Raw genomic sequence first — 24,680 nt, forward strand, 5'->3', positions numbered from 1 at the left:
TTTTTTAAATATAATTTTTATTAGAAGTACGGTAAATTACAATAATACACAACACATATGTCTTACTACATTTTTTGTACCGCTTCATTTTTTGAGCTTTGAGAAAAAGATAGAAGTAAAGGAAGTAAGGAAAGTGCGCAAGAGTCGTGAAGGTGCAGGAGAGTGTTAAGAAAAGAAAGCCCCTTAGAAAAGAAGTTAGAGAAGGAAGTAAAGAAAGAAAGTAGACCCTAGAAAAGAAGGAAAAAGAAAGGAGAAACAATCGCTCTATTATAACATTAAACTCTGCAGAAAGGAGACTACCAACCAAGTCTGTTGTTGTTTTTTGTTTTTTATAACCAGATCCTGGAACCCTTTATTTATTTATTTGTTTGTTTATTTATTTATTTATAAAATTACTATTGCACCTTATGCTTGTAATAATTCTAAAAACGTAGACCACATCTTTTGGAAGTGGTCTGGTTTGCCTGCTAAGAGGAGATTCAAGGACTTTGTTGCAGTTTTGATTCACCAATCAATTTCATCTTTCTCTACGAAAAAAGATGAAGTGAAGAAAGGAAGTACATGGTTAAAATGCATAAATTAAGTCACTAAATGCAAATTTGCCAAGACCAGCGACCTGCCATAGAAACATATAAACATAGAAAATAGGTGCAGGAGGAGGCCATTAGGCCCTTCGAGCCAGCACCGCCATTCATTGTGATCATGGCTGATCGTCCCCTATCAATAACCCGTGCCTGCCGTCTCCCCATATCCCTTGACTCCACTAGCCCCTAGAGCTCTATCTAACTCTCTCATAAATCCATCCATAAGAAATGTATTCAAAGATCATGGATTAATGATAAAGAATTAAAGCAGGTAAAAGTTTAACCTTGCTAAAACTCTTGAACCAGCAGAAAATAAGTGGTAAAATGTCATTCTTATTAAAAAATAAAAAATAAAAATGGCAAAAAAAGAATATTAGGTGGGTGCTATTTGGCACATATTTGGTGGGCTGAAGGGCCTGTTTCTCCGCTGTATCTCTAAATTTTAAATTCTAAAGTTGGACGGATAAATGGGGATGTCATTGGAAGCAACTAATGAACTGATCGAGAGGGATTCACTACAATAGACTATGAACCCTACTGCTGTTATTATTCTGACGTCTCACTATGAAGCAAACAAAATTGAATATTTGAACTTACTAAAACACCATCTTGGATTCTCAGCCACATCTACAGTAGAAATGTGTCCAGTTATACTATCTGAGTTTCAGTGGCTAAGTTGAAATCTTTTCCTCCAGAATGCTACATTTTTGCTTACATTTTAAAAGATTATTTTTCTCTACAGATCAGTAGAATTGTAATAGTCCATGAATTAACATCTACGTAGATTTCAGTTTTCTGCTAAGCTACAAAATCACATTCTGCAGAGTATTGTGGATTCAACTTATTACCAGTCAGCAGAATGCTCAAACTTTAAATTAAAACAATTTGAAAGAATGTATGTACACTTTCTTTAAAGGTATCTAAAGCATTACATAGGTCTGTTATATTAACCAGTTAAAGAAAGATCCTCAGGCTTGGTCAACCTTATTAAGCTTGTAATTTGCTTAATTGTGGGCATTAAATCCTTTTATGATGTAATAGTCATAAAGATCATCAACAAACAGAATTCTACACTAAGCATTCTATGTTCCAGATCTGATTTTATCGTTACATTTGCAGCAGCAGAAATAAATATTCAGAGAAAATCCAAGAGATGAATCATTGGAAAGCAAACAAGCCTTACATGGTCAAAAATAACCACATTTTCATAAGTTAAGGCATTTGTGAAGAAAGAAAAATGGACAAAAGGAAACTTCTCTTGAGTCATTCCTATTCACAAACTAGGAGATTTCTTCACAAACAAGTTAAGGTGGGTCTATTACAAATTTTACAAAAGGAAACACATGGTGCATTTGTTTTATCAACACTGGTGATACGCAGAGAACCCTCTCTATCAGAACAGGAACTTTATAATCCAAAGTTTCAAGATGACAACATTAAAACTCACAATCTTCAAGAAGAAATAGTGTCTACAAATACAACACTGATACGTTCAGTTCATGCTGAAAGCCATGCAACACAGACGCTTCCTGGAATAAGAACTTATGGCCATTTAGAGTGGTTCCATTATGAATTACCTGTACCACTCTTTCCCTCTTTCTGGGATGTTCTTACAAACAAAGAAGTTTCTAAGTCTCAGGAACAAAGTTCTCCAGAAAGTGAAATGAATACCAAAGGAAAGAATAATAGCTATATATCAGTTTCTCCTACTTTAACAATTTCCACCTCAAACAACTGTATAAACATTTCTCATGAAACAAAAGCCAAGACAAGGTCATCTCCATTCTTCATAAATGACTACAAGTGTGTGAATTTCGAACCACTTCTGACGCCATATTGGAAACAGGAGATCTTCATTCCCCGTCCACTCAAAGAAGCAAAATATAAAATTCAATGGATTGTGCAATACAAAAAGACTGTAAAATAACCATAAATGTATTGATAATGTTTTGAACAGTCTGGAAAATGCAACAATATGGAAAGAAAGTAAATGAATATTTATTTAAAATTTCCAAAAATATTAATTACATAAAATTTACAGGAAGCCATAATAATAGCCTCTACAATTCAGTAATCGCTCACCCCTCCAGTCGACATTCAGTGCATTCAATTTGCATGAGATTATACATAATTTCAGTATGAATTCAATAGTGAAGGCATTAGTAAAACAATTGAGTTTCTTGCAGCTTCTCTTCTTATCTTCACTTGAAGGAATTTGCTTTATGTTTAGGCACGAAGGTGAAATTTGGAGGAACAGGTCCCAATAGCATTTCACTGATATCAAAATAAAAGAAAAGTCTTAGAATAAATTGTTTATATTAAATTCATGCTTTCTATATATCAAATTCAATCGCTAAAAATCAATCTCTAAGTGTATGAAGAGCCAAATGGGATTCAAGATTGTTGCACATGATATTAAACATTGGGGAGAAAATTTAAGGAAATTAAATGTTTTTGTGAGCTAAATGACCATAATGCTACATTAGCAATTAAGTGTTGAAATTCCAGGAAAGATCTTTAATTACATAGAACAAACTGCTATCTTCCGATTAAAACTTTAAAAAAAAAGGATTTTTAAAGAGCAAATCACTTTACCTTAATTTGATCCAGTCACACACATTTTGGCTAGCCATTAAGGTTTCCAAATAGTCTCTGCCCAAATAATAAGGAGGTCTTTCATTGATTTTTTGAGGTACATGTTTCAGAAGACCTACTGGAATATACCTGAAACAAACATAAATGCAACATCAACGTGTCCACTAATGTTCAACATATCTAATTTAAGAGAAATAATTCAGTACTAAGTTAAAAGTCTTTTACCTGCATAAGAATGACAGCCACTCTAAGAGAAATCTTCTACTCTTCTCCACTCCTTGTGTATCTGATCCCCAGTGCTCCAACGCATAGTTACTATAATCCCGGAGAACCTCAAATCTTTCTTGTGAGGAAATATCCCAGTGTCGTTGCTCTTTGATTTCAGTAAATAGCCATGGTTTAATTAGTGCCCCTCTGTAATTAAACAAGTTCAGCATACAAGTGTAAATTTATAGAACCCGGTTCTTTGGATTTTCATAGAAAGCAAAATAATATCAGCAGATATTTTACCTTCCGTCCTAAACTGTACAAGCTATGAACTTTACATAAATATATTAAGAAAATATTAATTCTGAAACTCAAATGACTAATCTAAAAACAATGTATTTAGAATCTATGTTAGATAATATCAAACTGTAATGTACAAAAGTGGCACATTATTCAAAGTAATTCATTCTTTTGCTTTTCTTTGAAAAAAATTCAGCCCAAAATATTAATTTGGACTTGAATTTTATGTTGAAAATATTTGGTTCCAAAATAGCGATAAATAAAGTGATTTTTAACCATTTGTACTACAATTTGAGGGTCTTCAATAATTTATGTATAATGAATATGAATCGAGTTTCACAGTATCTGTGTATCTAAAATTATGAGGATTTGCTGATGAATGAATGCATTCTGCTGTGCTCAGAATTGAATTTATAATAAATTTAAAATCTTCATTAATTTCATGTATTTTTAGTTCTATTCAATTAAATATTTGTACTTTTTCTCTGCCTCTATTGACATCTCCAATAACATGAATATTTGTATACAAGAATAAAAAAAACACACACATCATTTAGTTGGGTGAACAGAAAATCAATTCTAAACAGAACCCTTAGTGAATATCATCTGCAATGGATTCCAGCAATGCCTGTCACCACGGTAAATAAGTCCACTTGTCTTACACTCAATCCTTTACCCCAAATCCTTTGATAAAAATCATTTAGGCTTTTTTGATAGTATCTCCCAAACTGCATGTATATGTGTCTTTACAATACTGGAAAGTTTTTGACGAACAAGATTAGTATTCACTTTTTTTACACCAATACACTGTTCTTAACAAAAATCTACCCATCCAGTGAAACCTTATAAATAGCAGATATAACTTAGATAACTTCAAGATCAAAAATTAAAAAGCTTTTCATAATAGACAAATTGTCATCGTTTTCCCACCATTTTGGACACCAAAAGTGTGACATTAAAAACTCTGCCACATTTAGTCATGAATATTTAATTCATAAATAAACTTCACATGGCCCCTTACACATATACGTTTTGATAATGGTCTAGAGAAATATCTTCATCTATACAAGAAAAATACAGTAACATAAAGGTAATACAGTACAGTAAAGATCCCGTAACGATCGTTGTGCTTGGTGTCCATTGTCACAACGTCCGTTATCGGGGTTGGTACCTTCGTAAGTTCCATGGAGACTCCAAACCTCTAATGCTTTTCAAACACCCAATGTGGTATCCTATGGTAGTAATGATCTTTAGGTGAGTTAATTATTTTTTCTTATTTTGCAATAAGCGAGTTCGGTATTCCGACTGCGCATGCCCAGGTCATAGGTCATTAGCTATAAATAGTCTTGGTGGTGCTGCATTGTGTGCAGGCTTGCGTACGGACCAAGTTGCTAACTTCATTCCTTCGTGTCAACTTCGGGAAGTTCCCCAATGACCGTTACGGAGATACTTTACTTACAAAAAAAGCAGCCCAAATTAAACAATCTGATGAATCATCGGCCATCGATGTCGCTCAGATCCATAAGGTAATTTACCGTTTAGATTGCATTGGTGAAAATGCTTGGTTTTTGCTGGGACACTAAAACAAAAGTTTTTTTTAGTGTCCACCGCAACGTACGTTTGTGTGTATGATGTGTAACGCGCGTTGCGGTGTTCACTCAGATGGATGCAGTATTCTACCACACGATCAGGTAAATGAAGTGGAAATGGTGTTTGCAATTTTATTATTCCATGTGGTATTTATAAACATAGAAAGGAATAAGAAATATGTGCAGTTACTGTGCCAACCAGGTCACTGGTGGACACCACCCAACAACCGTTACACAAAATGTATTTGCGTATTCTGATGCCATTTTCAGAAACTTGCCATCAATATGCTATCTTTTCTTATATTTGTTGTTGAGACTATGTTGGTCATCAACCCAATATAGTGCTTGTAAACTTTTTTGAAGGAATTTGAAGTTTGAACAGATTGAGTAAACAAGACAATGATATGAAATTAAAAAGGACTTGTTATGTTTCTACAGACACTGATGTAAATATATCTACATCAAAATTATTACCGCTATTGACTCATGATCTCAATTTTTAGCAAAGTTGTGGAGCTCATCTCCAGAGCATTCAATACATAGATACATAGACAATAGATGCAGGAGTAGGTTATTTGGACCTTCAAGCCAGCACCCCCATTCAATGTAATCGTGGCTGATCATCCACAATCAGTACCCCGCTCCTGCCTTCTCCACATATCTTTTGATTCCGCTAGCCCAAAGAGCTCTATCTTTTGAATGCATCCAGTGAATCGGGTTCCACTGCCTTCTGAGGCATAGAATTCCACAAATTCACAACTCTGTGTGAAAAGGTTTTTCCTCATCTCAGTTCAAAATGGGCTACCCCTTATTCTTAAACTATGGCCCCTGGTTCTGGACCCCCCCCAACATTGGGAAAATGTTTCCTGCATCTAGCGTATCCAATCCCTTAATAATTTTATATGTTTCTAAAAGATTCCCTCTCATCCTTCTAAATTCCAGTGAATAGAAGCCCAATCGCTCCATTCTTTCATCATATGGCAGTGCCGGGAATTAATCTTGTGAAACTACGCTGCACTCCCACAATAGCAAGGATGTCCTTCCTCAAATTAGGAGACCAAAACTGAACACATACTCCAGGTGCGGTCTCACCAGGGCCCCATACAACTACAGAAGGACCTCTTTGCTCCTTTACTCGACTCCTCTTATTATGAAGGCCAACATGCCATTAGCTTTCTTCACTACCTATTGTACCTGCATGCTTAGAATAGAATAGAATGCCTTTTATTGTCATTTAAACGGTTTGGTTTGAACGAAATTGTATTTTCTACAGTCTTAACATTACAAAAAAAACCACGACCCACACTTAACACAATTTACACAAACATCCATCACAGTGAATCTCCAACCTCCTCACTGTGATGGAAGCCAAAAGTCTTATCTCTTCCCTTTGTTCTTCTCCCGCGGTCCAGCATTCCAACTGCAACGTCGAGGCGACTGGGGCTCCTGATGTTGGGGCTCCCGATGTTAAAGCCCCCGGCGGGCGATGGTAAGTCCCGCCCGCGGCCGTTAAGCCGCGCCGGGTGATGTTAGGCCCCGCTCCAAGTCACTTAACCCCGCGATTCTGGTGGGAGAAGTTGCCATTGCAGGAGCTCCGAAAAGTGGTCTCCCACCAGGGACCTGCGAGCTCCAGATGTTCCTGTCCACCGGGCCTGTGGCCGGAGCCTCCGAAGCTCCGAAGTCGGGTCGCAGCCACGCGCCACCACAGCTCTTCCTGTTCCAAAGTCCCAGCTCCGCGATGGCAGGACCACAGGCTCCACGACTGGAGCCCTCAGGTTGGTTCAGGCCAGAGGCCGCCGCCGGCTCCATGATGTTAGGCCCAACGACATCAGAGACCCAACAAGGAAAATGTCAGGGCCCCATACAGGGAAGAGATTAAACGGTTTCCCCCACCCCCCACATACACATACTAAAAAAAGAATAAAAACTAGAATCAAAACATACATTTAACGAGACAAAAGATTAAAAAAGACAGACGGACTGCAGTCGAGCAGCTGCCATTAGGCGCCGCCACACCACCTTTGCTTACTTTCAGTGACTGATGTACGGGGACACCCAGGTCTTGTTGCACTTCCTCTTTTCCTAACCTGACACCATTGAGACAACACAGATCAATACCTCAAAAGCTCATTTCAGATATCTACCCTTCAATCTATATATATATATATATATAATACAATATGTTCCTCCCCAATCCACAATGAAACAAATGGAAGCAAACTCAGCCGGGGTTTAGGCCTTGATATCAAGCCTCGTTCACCCAGAACAGCCAGATTTAAACCATAGCCTAACAAAGAACATCTTTGTTGCTTTTGTTGCAGCAATTTTTTTGTAGCTCATGGAAGGTAAGAATCTAAACCAAGGAAATTTTCATCCATGAAACTTAAAATGACATTCAATATTCATTTCATTGACCATAACACACTGCAGCCTCAAAATGTTAGAAACTTTTAAATTCATTAAATTTCATTCAAATCTGCCGAATGAACCATATCAAGTTACAAGGACCTCTCTGAAAATTACATTTTCAGAAATATCTCACTCCTAACTGCACAAATTGAATAGACCACATTTAAGCAATGCACATAATCAGTGTAGGAGTAAATGTGGTATTTGGCAAGGATAGGAAAAGATAATTCCGAACTTTAGTTGAAATTCAATGAGCACCTGCATTAGTTACTGACCTTGCAATCATAACTCCGGACACAGCGGTCGTTGTCTTGGCTCTGTTGGCATCTTCAAATGACAAAATATCACCATTTCCTGTGAAAGATAAAAAACATTGATTATAGCTAGGGCATAAGTAAAGGACAGCAATTCACTATTTTACAAGCACAGTGCAGTAGCAATTGCAGTGCCATGTTCAAAGTCCATTAAAACCTTTAACTCTGTGTATTAATAATTTGACCATAACCAGTATTGAAAAGAATAGGATACAATTATTCTTCTCCTTCCTGGGATGTGCGCAGGAATTTACATTTTATTGACTTTGGCGAAAGGCACAACAGCATAATATTAGCACTAAATAACAGCATAATATTATCTGTAAAATGGAACTGGAGTGCTTTTCAAAATGTCTCAGACAATTGAAATCTTAGAATCATGGAACAATAACAGCACAGAATCAGGCTGTGTGTGTATGCGTGTATACAGGATGCATGTGTGCTTTTTGTACCGAATAATCATAGTGGGGTGGTTAGGCATATGTGGGGTTGAAATTCTGTGTTGCTGCTGCCCAAATCTCCTCCAAAGCTTCCTCCTCAACTCTAAGAAAACTCCAAGAGAAGTGGGAATAGATTTATAGTTTTGAAACGAGAGATTAATGTAATTTTCTTTTGTACGTATAGAGCAGCCACGGCCGTAACTGTGGTTGCAACAAAGAAATCAGGATTCTCAAACAGAACTGAAAAGGCACCCGAGGAAAATTAATCTGCAAAACTATGGAGAAAGCAGAGAATGAGACTAATCAATCTGCTCTAATGAAGAGCCGGCGTAAACATGGTGGTTTAATGGCCTGATACCATGCCATAACAATTCCACAATTCTAAAGTCTGGATTGTCTGAAACATTTGGGAATGCATTCCTGTTTAATTTTATCGATAATATCTCATGAACTCTTACTTAATTTAATCCTCAACTAATTACAGAATTTAATCCTCACATGTGTGAGCTGATGCACTTTATATGGTAGGACCCGGGGGAATATTAAGGGACAAAGAACCCTAGGAGTACAATTCCAATGATTCATGAGGTGACAGTACAGGTGTATAAAGTGATGAAAAACACTTTATGGGATACTTGCCTTCATTAGCCAGGATGAAGAATATGAGAGCAGGAAAGTTATGGTACAACTATTAAAAACAATGGTTAGGCCATTGCTGGAGTACTGTGTGCAATTCTGATCTCCGCACTATAGGAAGAGCATGATTGCATCGGAACGGATGCAGAGGAGATTCTCCAAGATGTTACCAGTTATTGGAAGAGACTGTACAAACTGGGCCTGTTTTCCTTGTAGCAGAAGCAGGATCTGAAAGCGGTATAGTTACAGCACCCTCCATAATATTTGGGACAAAAACCCATCATTTATTTATTTGCCTCTGTACTCCAGAATTTGAGATTTGTAATAGAAAAAAAAATCACATGTGGTTAAAATGCACATTGTCCGATTTTAATAAAGGCCATTTTTATATATTTTGGCTTCACCATGTAAAAATCACAGCTGTGTTTATACATAGTCCTCCCATTTCAGGGCACCATAATGTTTGAGAATTGTATGTAATTGCTCAGGTGCGTTTAATTGCCTCCTTAATGCAGGTATACGAGAGCTCTTGGCACCTAGTCTTTCCTCCAGTCTTTCCATCACCTTTGGAAACTTTTATTGCTGTTTATCAACATGAGGACCAAAGTTGTGCCAATGAAAGTAAAATAAGCCATTATGAGACTGAGAAACAAGAATAAAACTGTTCGAGACATCAGCCAAACCTTAGGCTTACCAAAATCAACTGTTTGGAACATAATTAAGAAGAAAGAGAGCACTGGTGTGCTTACCAATGGCAAAGGGACTGACAAGCCAAGGAAGACCTCCACAGCTGTTGACAGAAGAATTCTCTATTATAAAGAAAAATCTCCAAACAGCTGTCCGACAGATCAGAAACACTCTTCAGGAGTCAGGTGTGGATTTGTCAATGACCACTATCCGCAGAAGACTTCATGAATAGAAATACAGAGGCTACACTGCAAGATACAAACCACTGGTTAGCTGTAAAAATAGGATGACCAGGTTACAGTTTGCCAAGAAGTACTTAAAAGAGCAACCAATGTTCTGGAAAAAAGATCTTGTAGACCCATGAGACGAAGATTAGCTTTTATCCGAGTGATGGCAAGAGCAAAGTATGGAGGAGAGAAGGAACTGCCCAACATCCAAAGCATACCACCTCATCTGTGAAACACGGTGGTGGGGTATTATGGCCTGGGCATGTATGGCTGCTGAAGGTACTGGCTCAATTATCTTCATTGATGATACAACTGCTGATGGTAGTAGCATAATGAGTTCTGAAGTGTATAGACACATCTTATCTGCCCAAGTTCAAACAAATACCTCAAAACTCATTGGCTGGTAATTCATTCTACAGCAAGACAAAGATCCCAAACATACTGCTAAAGCAACAAAGGAGTTTTTCAACGCTAGAAAATGGTTAATTCTTGAGTGGCCGTCAATCATCCGATCTGAACCCAATTGAGCATGCCTTTTACATGCTGAAGAGAAACCTAAAGGGGACTAGCCCCCAAAACAAGCATAAGCTAAAGATGGCTGCAATACAGGCCTGGCAGAGCATCATCAGAGAAGACACCCAGCAACTAGTGATGTCCATGAATCGCAGACTTCAGGCAGTCATTGCATGCAAAGGATATGCAACAAAATACTAAACATGACTACTTTCATATCCATGACATTGCTGTGTCCCAAACATTATGGTGCCCTGAAATAGGGGTGGGGGGGGGGGGGGGGGGGGGGGGGGGCTATGTATAAACACAGCTGTAATTTCTATATGGTGAAATCAAAATGTATAAAAATGGCCTTTATTAAAATCTGACAATGTGCACTTTAACCACATGTGATTTTTTCTATTGCAAATCTCAAATTGTGCAGTAGTGGCAAATAAATAAATGATGGGTCTTTGTCCCAAACATTATGGAAAGCACTGTATAAGGGGCATAGATAGGATGGAGAGTTGGACAAACTTGTAGCGTTTTCTCTGGAGCATCAGGGGTTGAGGGGAGACTTGAAGTAAATATATAAAATGATGAGAGGCACAGATAGACAGTCAGAAACTCTTGCCCAGTGTGGAAATGTCAAAGGCTAAAGGGCTTAGCTTTAGGGGGAGAGGGGCAAAGTTTACAAGATATGTTCAGGGCAAGTTTGCTATTTTAAAAAACAGAAAGTATCGGGTGGTTGACACATGCTTCCAGTTGTGGTGGTGAAACCAGGTGCAATAATGATTTTTAGAAGGCACATGAACATGCAGGGAATGGAGCAATCTTGATCACATACAAGCAAAGGAAATTTGTTTAATTTGGCATCATGTTCGGCACAGACATTGTGGGCTGAAGGGTCTATTGCTGTGCTGTACTGTCCTATGTTCTATCACATTTTTCTCCATAACAGAAGTATCCAAAACCAGAGGGCACAGATTTAAGGCAAGCAGTAGGAGTTTTAGATTAGAGTTTGATGTCTACCATAATTGTAATTGCAAGTAACGGAGGTTGCTAATCTCATTTACTTCAACCAATTATGTCCCTTTCATAATATAATTGGTAACAGATACCATAAATAGCACACAGATAACATATAAGAATTGATCGATACATACCAAACAATGGCATTGGTTTAACCACCTGAGCACAGTAATCAATGTAATCCCAGTCTGCTAATTTACTGTATCGTTGCTCTCTGGATCGACCATGGAGCTAAGAAACAATTAGGAATCATTAAAAAGTCACAATCATATTCCCATAGTAGCAAAAGGTTTGATACATCATGCTTCAATATAAAAAGGAGTACTTCTAAAATAATTTTAAATCAGTTTTGTATTGATAACAATTACCAAAGCTCATTTTGCAAATACATTCATTATGCTTTTCACTAATAATCAATTTACATATTTATTAAAAAAAACATCCTAAATAATTTCATGGTATGTTGGAGCAAAATCTGATGAGACATATAGATCATCAACCTGACGTTTTCTAAACTAACAAATATATCAGGTAAAAAATAACCAAAAGGAATAGAATGCATATTGGCACTTACTGTAATCAAGGAAAGACCACAATCCCTAAGATGGGGTAATATTTTATGAGCAATATTGATCTTTTCATGTACACCAGTCCTTAATTTTACTGTCACTGGAACATCCAACACCTACGATAGGTCAAGGAACAAACAACTTCAGTTGCATCAGATAAAGTAATTAACAGATTTAGTATCAGTAAATGACCACAAAATTTACTTACATAAACCATTCCTCTTGCAATCTGTTCTAATTTGGTCAAACGATGCATTAGACCACAACCTGCACCCTGGAAAGAGAAGGACAATTTAGGAAGTATTTAAAAAAGGGGAATACACTCAGACTGTCACATGTTTATCCAGCTTTTCTAACAGACAGTTTGGTATCAATCTAATCTAAACTACACCAATACTAAGAGTAAAACACATAGTTATAATGCATTAAGGGGCTGTCCCACTTGATAATGATGAAGACTATCTACGACTACCTTCAACTACCCTCGATTACCTACGACTAACATGACAACCTACTACGACTAAACCTACGAGTAAAAAATGTATCTATTTTTTCCATGGAGACCTTTTACAACATGTTGAAAAATATGCCGCGACCTAGCTGAGGGTGCACGGGGACTACTCTCGAGCATGAAGGGGAATTACAAATATCTCCTACGACCTAGTGTCGACCATGCTGCGAGCACGAGTCGAGGGCAAACTCGCCAGAACTCACAGATTAGGTCGCTCCAGTGGGACAACCGATTTAGGTTAATATAAGATGTGTGAAATTGTACTGTGAAGAAAGTTGTACATCTTCACTGTACTGAATTAAAATTACATGGGATCCACAATGAAAAGCTATTCTACTTCACCAGATCTACATTTTTTATAAAGCACAATAATAGAACAAATTATACATCTATTCCTCACAGAAAACATCTCTAAACTTTACCAACAGGGCAGTAAATCAACCTACCTTCTGATATACCAAATCTATTGGGCAGCCAACATTAATATCAACAAAATCAACGTCAATCGTCTGGTTGAGAAGCTCAGCACATTTTGTCATGGTGTCCGGAAAAGCTCCCTCTAGCTGTGGCAAAAAAAATGTTAACTGCAAGCAAGTAGCACGACCACTGATTGAAGATTTGTCACATGGCTCATATTTTCCTGCTCCCAATCACTTGCTTGCTCTGGATTTATGATCACAAGCTTTCTGAACTGAACTGAACTTTATTTATAGAGCACTTTAAAAACAACCACTGTTGCAACAAAGTGCTGTACATGACTAATCATAAACATAAAACAAAACAATAAAAACATTAAAAGACAGTAAAACAATAAAAAACAGGAGCAAAGTCTCATGCAGGGTCGAAAGCCAAGGAATAGAAAAGGGTTTTAAGACTAGTTTTGAAAAAGGACAGTGAAGGGGCCTGTCTAATGTGCAAAGGTAGAGTGTTCCATAATGTCGGACAGAATAATTTCTGGGACAAACTATCCTGTTGCTGAACAGCAGAAGGGCCTTGAAAGACACAAATCAAATGATGTATGTGGCCAGAACTAAGCCGATGCAGGAAACTCCTCTGGAAACCAATGAGGTGGCAAACAAAAGTCCTAATTTCCGGTGCCTGCCAATAACCAAAGCTATCCAGGCTTTACAAACTTTACTGGACAGTCACAAGCATGCAATACGTGTAATAAGAAGATTGATATTTCAAAAAATAAAATTGTTTTGAAAACCATATTGCTACATTTACCTAGTTCAGAACCTTAAAGTCAACACTAGTAATTAAAACACATAACTTAATTAAATGCTTTCCTGTACCCCTAGAAATACCAACGAATGGGTTTATCGATCCTATGCGCAAGCCCAATCCAATTCAAAAACTGTTTTCCCAGCAAAAGCAGTGGAACATCAGAAAACTTTTCTTCCCATATAGAGTTTGAAGCACAGCCTGGAAATACCAGAGTAGTTAGCCAACAAGATTGGGACTTCTGCATTCATAAGAATCACACATGCTGGTATTCTCCCAGAAAAATCCGATATTGCTTTCTAAGAATTATATACAATACATGCACAAAAAATAACGTTCTGCTAAAAAGTATCATCAGTTGGAATGGTGAGGTCAATTCGTGCATTTTTTAATATTAAGATCTGGGAAGCTGTCTGAAGCATCTCATTTGCCAAGTGTTCAGATATTAAAGTGCTTGATATTTTCCCAATGGAAATATGTGGATAAATGTCACATGTGTGATTCGGATACCTAGTTTAGTTCAGAGATACAGCAAGGAAACAGGCCCTTCAGCCCACCGTTCAGACATCACCCGTACATGAGTTCTATCCGACACACCAGGGACAATTTACCAAAGCCAATTAAACTACAAACCTGTACGCTTTGGAATGTGGGAAGAAACCAGACCATCTGGAGAAAACTCACACGGTCACAGATGGAACGTACAAACTCCGTACAGACAACATCCTTAGTCAGGATATCACCCAGGTCTCTGATGCTGTAAGGCAATAGCTCTACCACTGCACCACTGTGCCACCCCAATATCTTGGATATCTATTGGTGCAAATTGACATCACTTCATATCACAAATACTAATTTATTGCTGAACTATTCATCCCAAAGTGGTGAAACCGTTTACTTGCAATGCTGAATTTTATTTACATAAACCTCATTTTCGAGCAACAGCCTTTATCATAGATGTTATAAATGTGAATTACAGATTCCGATGGCAAAGTTTTGGCCTCATTTTTTAAGGTTCATCAAAAGTATCTTCTGACATCCCAGACCTGTACTCCAAAGAAGTCTTCTGTGTGATGACGTTTCAACAGTGCCCATTCTGAAGACTGGCCTTGCAAAAGGTTTGTGCAAATTGCCATCTCTCCGCAAGTGATGTCAGCTCCAAGTCTTTTACAGATTCGACGGAAAGGAAGATTTCCACACTGCAATGAAAAAAATCAGTTGCATTTGAACAGCACCTTTCATGATGACAGAATGTCCCATTTACTCTCATTTCATGATGCCATTAAGTGTTAGTTTCAATATGTAGAAGGATCCTATCCATGTCTTTCAGGGATGCTGCCTGATCCGCTGAGTTACTCCAGCAGTGTCTTTTTCTAGTGAATTAGCGCCCGTAGTTCCTTGTTTATACATCACATTTACAAGATTTTTTTGAAATTTACTACTGCAGAATATAGAATGTAGAGATTGGCTTTTAGGGCTCTGGAAATGTATATTCCTGGTGCTGAATATAATTTTAAATTATATTGATCCATGAACTAGTACTTCAAAAGTATTAATTTCTTCAAAGATATTCCTTTAATGCCTCCCTCTGATTCTGATTGTTCTCTGATCCTGCTTCATCACACTGCATGATTCCATAAATAACAAAAATCCATATCATCCAAATATAACCATCATCCATTCTTGTTTAGCTCCGCATATTAATGATCGGCAAGGACTGCCAAACCTAGTCACATCCAAATATGAACTTTAGAAGCTTCCCAGGATGGCGCACAGAAGCAGATCTATAAACTCATATTACAATCGCTCCACGCTTTACACAATAGCTCGAATGTAATCATGTATTGTCTTTCTGCTGACTGGTGAGCAAGTAATAAAAGCTTTTCACTGTACCTCGGTACACGTGACAATAAATTAAACAAATCTTCTAACCAGAAACACATGATGAATCTTTGTAGTTTGCCAGCATTTATGAACATTACTCACTGTTGTCAGTGGTGCCAGGTATAGCTTATCTCTGAAGTTCAGCTGAAAAATAAAAGTTTTAATATTTGGATCAAACATAACAGAAAAAAATTAACGGATACAGTTCTCTGTCACATTCATTCCACTGTGCTGTAGGCAGTAACAGTTAAAACTTTGCAATCTGCATAACACTAATGAAATGTATTTACATTTCCATGTCCATTGCAGAGTATTGGGTTACTCATTATCCAATGTTCTTTGTGGAAAGAAGTGGATGGCCACCAATAATTTAGATATGGAAGTTGTTCCCTGCCCCCACCCCAACAAGGGAGAACATCCCATGGATCAGAAACAATAGGGACCAAGAATTCTGTTGGACCACAGTGCAATTAAGAGGACGAAATAGGAGACAAAGCTACTGGAAGAGGTGTGTGGATTGTGATTGAAAGTGAAATTAAATAGAGTAGAATCAGTGCTAATTCCCAGTGATTCTGGTAAAAAGAATATACTTGCCTGTGAAAGATATTGCAATAGTTACAAAATGATAACTGCTACATAACTGTTATAACTTATAACTGTTATTTGATACAGAATTTGATATGATCTCCAAACCAAGGAAATTATTGTTATTTTGCTTTCTCCAAATTAAAACTGATAACCTCATTGGAGACCTGAGGACTATCTTTAATCGGATTTATCTTGCACTAAACATTAGTCCCTTTATCCTGTATCTGTACACTGTGGATGGCTTGATTGTAATAATGTATAGTCTTTTTCACTGACTGGATAGCATGCAACAAAAAAGCTGTTCACTGTACCCCAGTACATATGCCAATAATAATAAACTAATAAACTAAAGACGACTTACTTGTTTTTTCTCACACGATCGAAGCTTTATGATATCTTCATCAGTCACAACACCTAATCTAGTTGCAGAAGACATTTGTTTGTTGTCCTTTACAGAACTGGCATCTGTTTCAGAACCTGGAATGGTCTGTTTTTCCAATAAGTTTCCAGGACAGGCAAATTTATCCTGCGATTCTGCAATTAAGTTATTCTTTGGTGGTATGCAAACACTATTTTCTTGGGTGGCTACACTTACAACACTAAAAGCTGACTCTATCTCCACTCTCAAATCAGTATTAACCTGGGTGGAACCAGTTTTGTCTTCTGGATTATTTTGTTTTCTTGAATCATTATTTACATTTATCATTTTCAAGTATTGCTCAGATTTTGGAAAAGAAAATTTTTTTTTACGAAGAATATGCTGCAGTTCTTTGCCAATGGTGTTTTTCACTATCACTTTTGTTTCCCACATTTTTATAAGATCCTCCTTAATAAGATTCTTGTTATCTGGCCCAATGTGAGATTGTGCATAGCGACAGGAAATGCCATATTGACATCTTCCATATGTATCATACAAGTAGCAATTTTCTCCAATATCAGCAGGTTTCAATGCTAGGTACTCCGACACATCATGTAAAAATCTGCACTTTTCACCATAGTAACATTTTCCTGGATGTTCCTAGGGGATGAAAAAAACACATTAATGTATGTTTTAACACATTAAGCACCTTTATTAAGTACATAATATTTACAAATGAAAAGTACAAAGTTAGGAAAAGCTAATTCAGCAACCTCAGTAACATGAAGAAATCATAGGAAATGTCTGTAAGCCATAATTCCAGGCCAGTTCATTGGCTATATTTAAGAGGGAGTTAGATGTGGCCCTTGTGGCTAAGGGGATCAGGGGGTATGGAGAGAAGGCAGGTACGGGATACTGAGTTGGATGATCAGCCATGATCATATTGAATGGTGGTGCAGGCTCGAAGGGCCGAATGGCCTACTCCTGCACCTAATTTCTATGTTTCTATGTTTCTATAATGGCATAGCAACAGAAGACAACTGCAATGAGTTGACAACTTTTATTTTTGAGGACACTGTAACCTGTTTGAAACATATAATTATAATTAAACAACAGACAGCTGTCTTTTACGATTCAGTTCGCACAATTTTACTGAATAGCTTCAAAACATGATAACCCAGAGGGGTTCTATTTCAACTGGCTATCAACTTTCTATATTAACAAGTAAAAATAGTTCTGCTATAACACGATAGTTACATTCCTAAGAAACCACACATTATAGAAAAATCACTTTATAATATATGTCAATGAAAAAGGTTGTAAGGGGAGGGGATAGAGTTTGAGATTAACATGCCCCACATAATCTTGTACACATAAATAAAGTCACCCTCAACTTCCCATAATAGTCCCATATACAACCTCTCCCTATAACCCAAGTGCCTGGAGTATCCTTTGAACCATTACCAGCTTATTGACATCCTTCATTATAATGTGACCAGAACTGCACACGGTTCTCCAAGTAAGGTTTCACCAATGACTTACAGCTGCATCATGATGTGCCAGCTTTAATACTCAATACGGATCCTGTTGGAAACTTACGATATCATTCCTCATCCACTAAAAGACATGGAGACAGCACTGACCCCCTGTGGCAAATCACTGCTCAAAGGCTTTGAGTAAGACACACAACCATCCACAACTACCCCTTGACTCACTCCTTCCTCTAAGCCAAATATGCTAATTGGCTAGGTCACCTTGGATTCCATGGGATCTAACCTTCCAAACCTTGTTTAAACAATGAAGATAAAAGAGACAACAGATCCTGGAATCTCAGAACAAAGTGCAGAACATTAATAACTCATTGGATCAAACAACGTCATTGGAGGCAAATGGTGTATGTCGAGATTTTGAGTCAATCCTGCATCAGGGCAATGGACACTTTGATATGGAATTGAATTGACCACATGTTGAACTGTATAAACAGCAGGAGGATGAGGAAATGCTTTTTCACACAGAGGGTTGTGAATCTGTGGAATTCTCTGCCTCAGAAGGCAGTGGAGGCTAATTCTCTGGAGGCTTTCAAGAGCGAGTTAGAACTCTTAAAGAGAGTTAAGTCAGGGGATATGGGGAGAAGGCAGGAACAGGGTCCTGATTGTGGATGATCAGCCATGATCACGGTGAATGGCGGTGCTGGCTCGAGGGGCCAAATGGCCTACTCCTGCACCTATTGTCTATAACAATGTTCCTGCCTTATGGCGATTTAAAATACCTTCATTTTTGAAAAAACTGCAGTATATTTTACAGCAAGATAAAAATACTAATGGGTGTATGTTAGATAGAACATCATTGCACAATCGTCAATAGAAACAATTGCTTGTCAACTTCAATGACTGCCCATGGTAAAAACTGTCGCCGATGTTCTTAAGAAACAATGGTGCCTGATTAAACATTGATTTTTCACTTAGACTGTCGGTCACTTTTTTTCTGCTTGTCAATTTCTAAAGTAACTTTTAACTGGGTTTCTAGTTCCTGATTGAAATTGCATGATAACCAATTTATCCCATGTCATACATACACACACGATTCTCTCCTTGCGCAAGCTTTAATTCTGTAATAGTTTTACACACCTTAACTTTGGAATTTAATAGGCAGTTAGATCATACAGAAATGACTATGTATCAATTCATTTTCACCTGGGAAATATGTACTTCCAGATTTTGTAATAATTTCGACTGGACAGACAAAACCAAAATACTCCTTCCTCTAAACCATTCCTTCCTCAAAACCATTCCACCCTCAAGACCATTCCTTCCTTTGCTTCACATGGAAAACAACTCCTAGCATCCATCCAGCCAATTGAGACAAAAGCACACTGGATAGCCACCAAGTGGTCACAGGAGTGGAAGGCAACCTCATCTGCATTACACAACTACATCTCTTCATCAGATAAAAGCTGTCCAGGGTCTGACCTCCCCAGAGGAGCATGGGCGAAGCTCAACAGACTTTGTACTGGAGTTGGGTGTTTCAATGCCAACATGTGGAGATGGGGACTCCGCCAGAGCCCAGCCTGTGCATGCGGAGCAGAACAACAGACAGTCAACCATGTCATCCGGCTCTACCACCCACCAAATGGAGCTCAGGGCCTGGCAAAACATTGACGCAGAGACAACAACCTGGCTGCTCAACACCCGGCTTGAGATCTAACTATTCCTTTGGTTTATTTATGTTTTCATTCGCAAGAAGAAGCTTCACAATTCGCAACATTTCAATCCTTTGGTCTCAGACCTTCTGCCTTTTCATCTCTGGTGTTTGTCCAACCATCTGCATATCAAATGACCCTCTGCATCTGTGTTGGTCTATTACCTGCCAGGCATTGTCAAGCCCCTCTTCTCTTACTGCACCCTGCCCACACATTCATTCTGAAGGCTACTGACCCTATACGTCATCTATCCATGTTCATCTGAGATGTTGCCTGACCCACTGAGCAATTCCAGCACTCTGTGCCTTATGTAAACCAGCATCTGCAGTTCATTGAAACTACAAAACCGTTAATTGGTGTAATCTCACTAAAATGCTAATGCCATCTGTTCACGACAATGTCAGTGAGTTAAGCAACTCTTTACCATTCAATTTTATTCTTCATCTGATAAAGCTTTCAATGTATCACAAAAAGGGGGTTGATTTAGTGAAACAATCACTGCCCTCATTATTTTATAATTAATTAAAATGTGACCTCCTTTTTCCAGATTTTGTGGACCCAGGTAACATCTGTAGTCAAGACAAAATAACGGAGGAGCCTTCCTCTTAAATTTTAAATTAATCCTTCTAATGTTCATCATTAGAAAGTATGCACAATGGTAAAGAATTACTATTTAGGGTTCTTTCTCACTGCTTACCCTGTCCTCTTTTAAAGTAGAATGCAGTGCCCAAACGTATCTTCACAACCAAACAGGCAAGACAAGCGACAAATGAATGCGAAAACAGGGAAGGACATCAGCATAGCACAGGAATTTGAGCTATACAATTGATCTTCCAAATCAATGTAACATACCCGAACTACTGAGGTACACAACTTTCGATCGTGTTCATACTGGTTTGGCTTCATATGAGGCCTGTTTTTATTTTGGCCCCTGGCCTTCTTATTACTTTCTTTGCAATTGTCTTTACTTTGACGTAATTCTGTGCTACTCTTTTCAGATTCATTTGCATCATGATCATCTTCACCAATTTTAACTTTTTTTGATTCATGTTTCAGAGTATCTTCACTTGCATCTAAATTGCCAGCAAGTTTTAGGTCTTTATTTCTTTCGTCATCAAGATATTCATGGAATTTATCTTTGCTGATCAGATATCTAGAAGATAAAAGGAAATATAATGAGGAAATTAAAACCATTTAAATTATGAAAGATTTTGCTAGAGTGGATAAATAAAAAGCATTACTATTGAGAATACAAAAATCCAATAAGATTGCCAACAAGAAACCACACATAGTACAGAAGAAACTTATTTATTCGGGAATAAATGTGGCAAAGACGGAAACCAGATATGCATCAGGAAGAAGAGGATCAAAGGTACATTGGTAGAGTTAGATGGGAAGAATGGAAGGTGGCTCGAGTGAAACATAGTTTTTGGACCTCTTACACCATTTTATGCTCACTATACAAGTTAAGGATCCATAGAAATTGCAGCACGGGTTGATAAGGGCGATAAGAATAGATACTGGATACTATTTTTCATTACCAAGACCACAAATTATAATAGTAGGGAGGTCTTGATACAACTTCATAAAACTTGATTAAGCCACACTAAAACTTGATTAAGCCACAATAAAACTATTGGGTGCAGCTTGGGCCAATAGTTCAGGTGGACAATGCCACATTGGCCATTGTCAAGACAATGTGACAAGTCAATATTTTAAAATCTAGTGGATACAAATGTATATGTATTTAGGTCTTCATTATTGTTGTACAATTGCTGCACTGCACCTAATTGTTGAATATGGAATTCTATGCAAATTCATTCACCAATAAAACTTACTGCCAAAACTTTATGAAGTTGCTGTATTTCAACTAGATTACAATTGTTGTTTCAATTCTAAAAGTAGGCACTGTCAACTTTTCTCTCCTATATCTGTTTCAGTGTAGATTTCGCAGAACATGACACTACAGCTTTCCACGTGACTGATCAAAAATAATTTTAATTGCTTTAAAATCAACTCACTGAGATTTGACTGGTGCTACTCCTGGAAGAGTCACATTATCATTGCTGGTGTTATTGGCATCTCCTCCTTCAGCCATAATTAACCAAGTTGACGATTAAAAGCTTGTGAAGTCTCAGAAACCAGCGACCAAATTAGACTTTAAAAGGCACTGGCAATATTCAGGTCAGAAACATCTGTAGAGAGAAAAGGAGTTAAAATTTCACATTGACGACCCTTCATCAGAACTGCAAAAGTGAGAAAACACATTTATTTTAAATCACAGAGAATGGTTGTTGTGAATGTAACCAAGGGGACATCTGTGCGGACTCACCTGTCCTGAGGAATACACCGTGGAGAAAGAAGAGTGAGTGTAAGAGAGAAGGAAAAAACTGGCTGGAATTGTAAAAAGGCAATGACAGAATATGGCATAAATCAAAAATAAAAGACAATGTTGGAAATATCCAACAGATGTGATATATCTGTAGAAAGCAAAAGTATGTGGGTGATTTTGCATCAGAAAAGACCAGTTCTGAAGAAGCGAGAGGGAGCTCAAAAAGAGGAGGGTGGAACAGCACCCATTTTGCATGGGTAGCGGTCTATTGATTTCTCTAATTTCATAACCCCTGCATTCCCTCTTTCTCCATCCCTCCCCCACCCCAGTCATCCTACTAGTTCCACTGACAACCTGAACAACCTGCAACTTTCATTGTTCGTATATACTCGCTATCACATTTTCCACAGCTAACAATGGACCTTTGTGGACTCTATCTTTTAATGATCATTGTTACTGTCTTTGATTTGTTCTATGTACCTTTTCATACCTCTGGTTTCCCTCTCCTCTAACTCTCAGTCTGAAGAAAGGTCTTAACCCTTTAAGAATAAGGGGTAAGCCATTTAGAACGGAGATGAGACAACACTGTTTCTCACAGAGTTGTGAGTCTGTGGAATGATCTGCCTAAGAGGGCAATGGAGGCCCGGTTCTCTGGATGCTTTCAAGAGAGCTAGATAGGGCTCTTGAAGATAGCGGAGTCAGGGGATATGGGGAGAAGGCAGGAACGGTGTACTGATTGTGGATGATCAGCCATGATCACATTGAATGGCAGTGCTGGCTTGAAGGGCCGAATGGCCTACTCCTGCACCTATTGTCTATTGACCCAAAACGTCACCTATTCCTTTTCTCCAGTTATTCCAGTATTTTGTGTTTATCTTTAGAGGCGGGACAAAGTCAGGCAAATTATATGTGGGTACATTTGAAGGGTGGAGAACTTGCTGGCTGGTGCAGGACAAAGCCTAGAGATGAAATGGGGACAAAAATTAGATTATTGTGACAGAGAGGTCTATTGCTTGACGTGGTTTAATTCAACTTCAAGTCGCCAGGGCTGCATGGTGCCTGTGTGTGGGGAAATGAACGCCGTCGTCCAATTCTGGGCCACACGGAAATCAGCACCTGAAGTGTGAATTCTCAGAGCCCACCAGGTGCAGCACTTAACTGCTCCATCTTGTCCTATTAGCAGCGTGATTGAAGAAGATGCCTGGCGCTGCCCACTGCCTGCAATCAAATCGCCACCAATATCCAGCGGCCAAGACAGGGATCGCTGGTGCCTCGCGCCCGCCCGCCAGCGTTCACCCGTCAGCAAAGATCTTATAGCGAAGCAAGATAGGTTACTCTCACGCAAACGTGTAGTACGCTCATGGGCGGATTCATGGGCGATTTTATGACTCATTTTAGCAACCTGCCTCCGCCATCTTGTTCCGCCATCTTGCTTCCGGCCAAAGATTGGATCCGCAGCGGGGAGAGGGAGTGCGCGGCCCGGGGCAGCGGGAGAGGAGCGGGAGAGGAAGTGTGGGGCCAGCGGGAGAGGGAGTGGGGCCAGCGGGGAGGGAGTGTGGGGAGAGAGGAGTGTGGGGTCCGGGGCAGCGCGAGAGGGGATAAGGCCTAGTGTGTGTGAAGTTGCGGGGAGGTTTACAATGTTTCTTATTTACAATGTTTCTTATTTAATGTCCCGTGTCTAGTCTGAAATAAAGTTCATTATTGGATCAGAATATAATTGTGTGTGTTATATGATTATATACATGTATATAATTTTCATGTATGTGTGTTTATAAACACTTTATTCTTTAACAAGAATCAACAGAATTATGAACTAACAGAATTATGAACTAACCCTATATCACACACAAAAAGTCCCCCCCTGTCAATCACCCTGCGAATCGGGTCGATTCCGGTTACTACAAAATCAACTCAAACACTGTTTGTGAGCTATTTAAAAAGAAATGATTTAAAAAACATTAAAAAAGACAATTACCAGAGTCAAATTTGATTCTTGACAAGAAGTATGAACTGACAGATTTATGAATCTAACCCACACAAACTATTGCCCCGCAACATTGATTACAGTGCGAGTCGGGTCGGGTCAGGTAGGCTCAGGTTGCTAAAATGGGCGTGGAAAAATGCCCATGATCCCCTCCATAGCGTACTACACGTCAGTCCATTGCATTTAGCAGGAGTAGCCTATCTTGCTCCGCTATAAGATCTTTGCCCGCCAGTGCCGCGCGCCCCTCGATCCCTGACCATCGTTCACCCGCCAGTGCCGCGTGCCCCTCGAACCCTGACCAGCGTTCAAACTGGCCCGGCGCCGCGCCACGCCGCGCGCTGAGCAAGACCGTTTTTCGATCATTTACCCGAAGCGGCCGCAGAGATTGGCCCGAGCCCGAGCAAAGATACTGGAGGACCTTTGGACCCGAGTGACGTGTCCGCCAACACCAACACAGCGGCGGGTGCAGCGATCAAACACCTCCCTCGGCAACTCGCAACCTGCTCACACTGGTCCGCC

General features: G+C 38.8%; 1 protein-coding gene across 2 annotated transcripts; it reads right to left on the bottom strand.

Moving 5' to 3' along the window:
- Positions 1–83: 83 nt before the first annotated feature.
- On the bottom strand, positions 84–24,680 carry dus3l (dihydrouridine synthase 3-like (S. cerevisiae)). 2 transcript variants are annotated; one of them, XM_055655875.1, is made up of 14 exons: positions 24,529–24,680; positions 21,867–22,040; positions 20,698–20,998; positions 16,650–17,306; positions 15,803–15,844; positions 14,863–15,015; positions 13,039–13,155; positions 12,290–12,355; positions 12,087–12,197; positions 11,647–11,743; positions 7,960–8,038; positions 3,405–3,593; positions 3,180–3,308; positions 84–2,858 (listed from the first exon to the last, which is right to left on the bottom strand). In XM_055655875.1, exons 2-14 carry the CDS (start codon positions 21,941–21,943, stop codon positions 2,786–2,788), a joined length of 2,091 nt encoding a protein of 696 aa, XP_055511850.1. In that variant the 5' UTR covers positions 21,944–22,040; positions 24,529–24,680; the 3' UTR covers positions 84–2,785. The 2 variants fall into 2 exon arrangements, with proteins under 2 accessions (XP_055511850.1, XP_055511858.1); XM_055655883.1 differs by lacking the exon at positions 24,529–24,680 and adding an exon at positions 24,153–24,316.

This window comes from Leucoraja erinacea, chromosome 2, assembly GCF_028641065.1.
Source record: "Leucoraja erinacea ecotype New England chromosome 2, Leri_hhj_1, whole genome shotgun sequence".
NCBI classification, from domain to species: Eukaryota; Metazoa; Chordata; class Chondrichthyes; order Rajiformes; family Rajidae; genus Leucoraja; species Leucoraja erinaceus.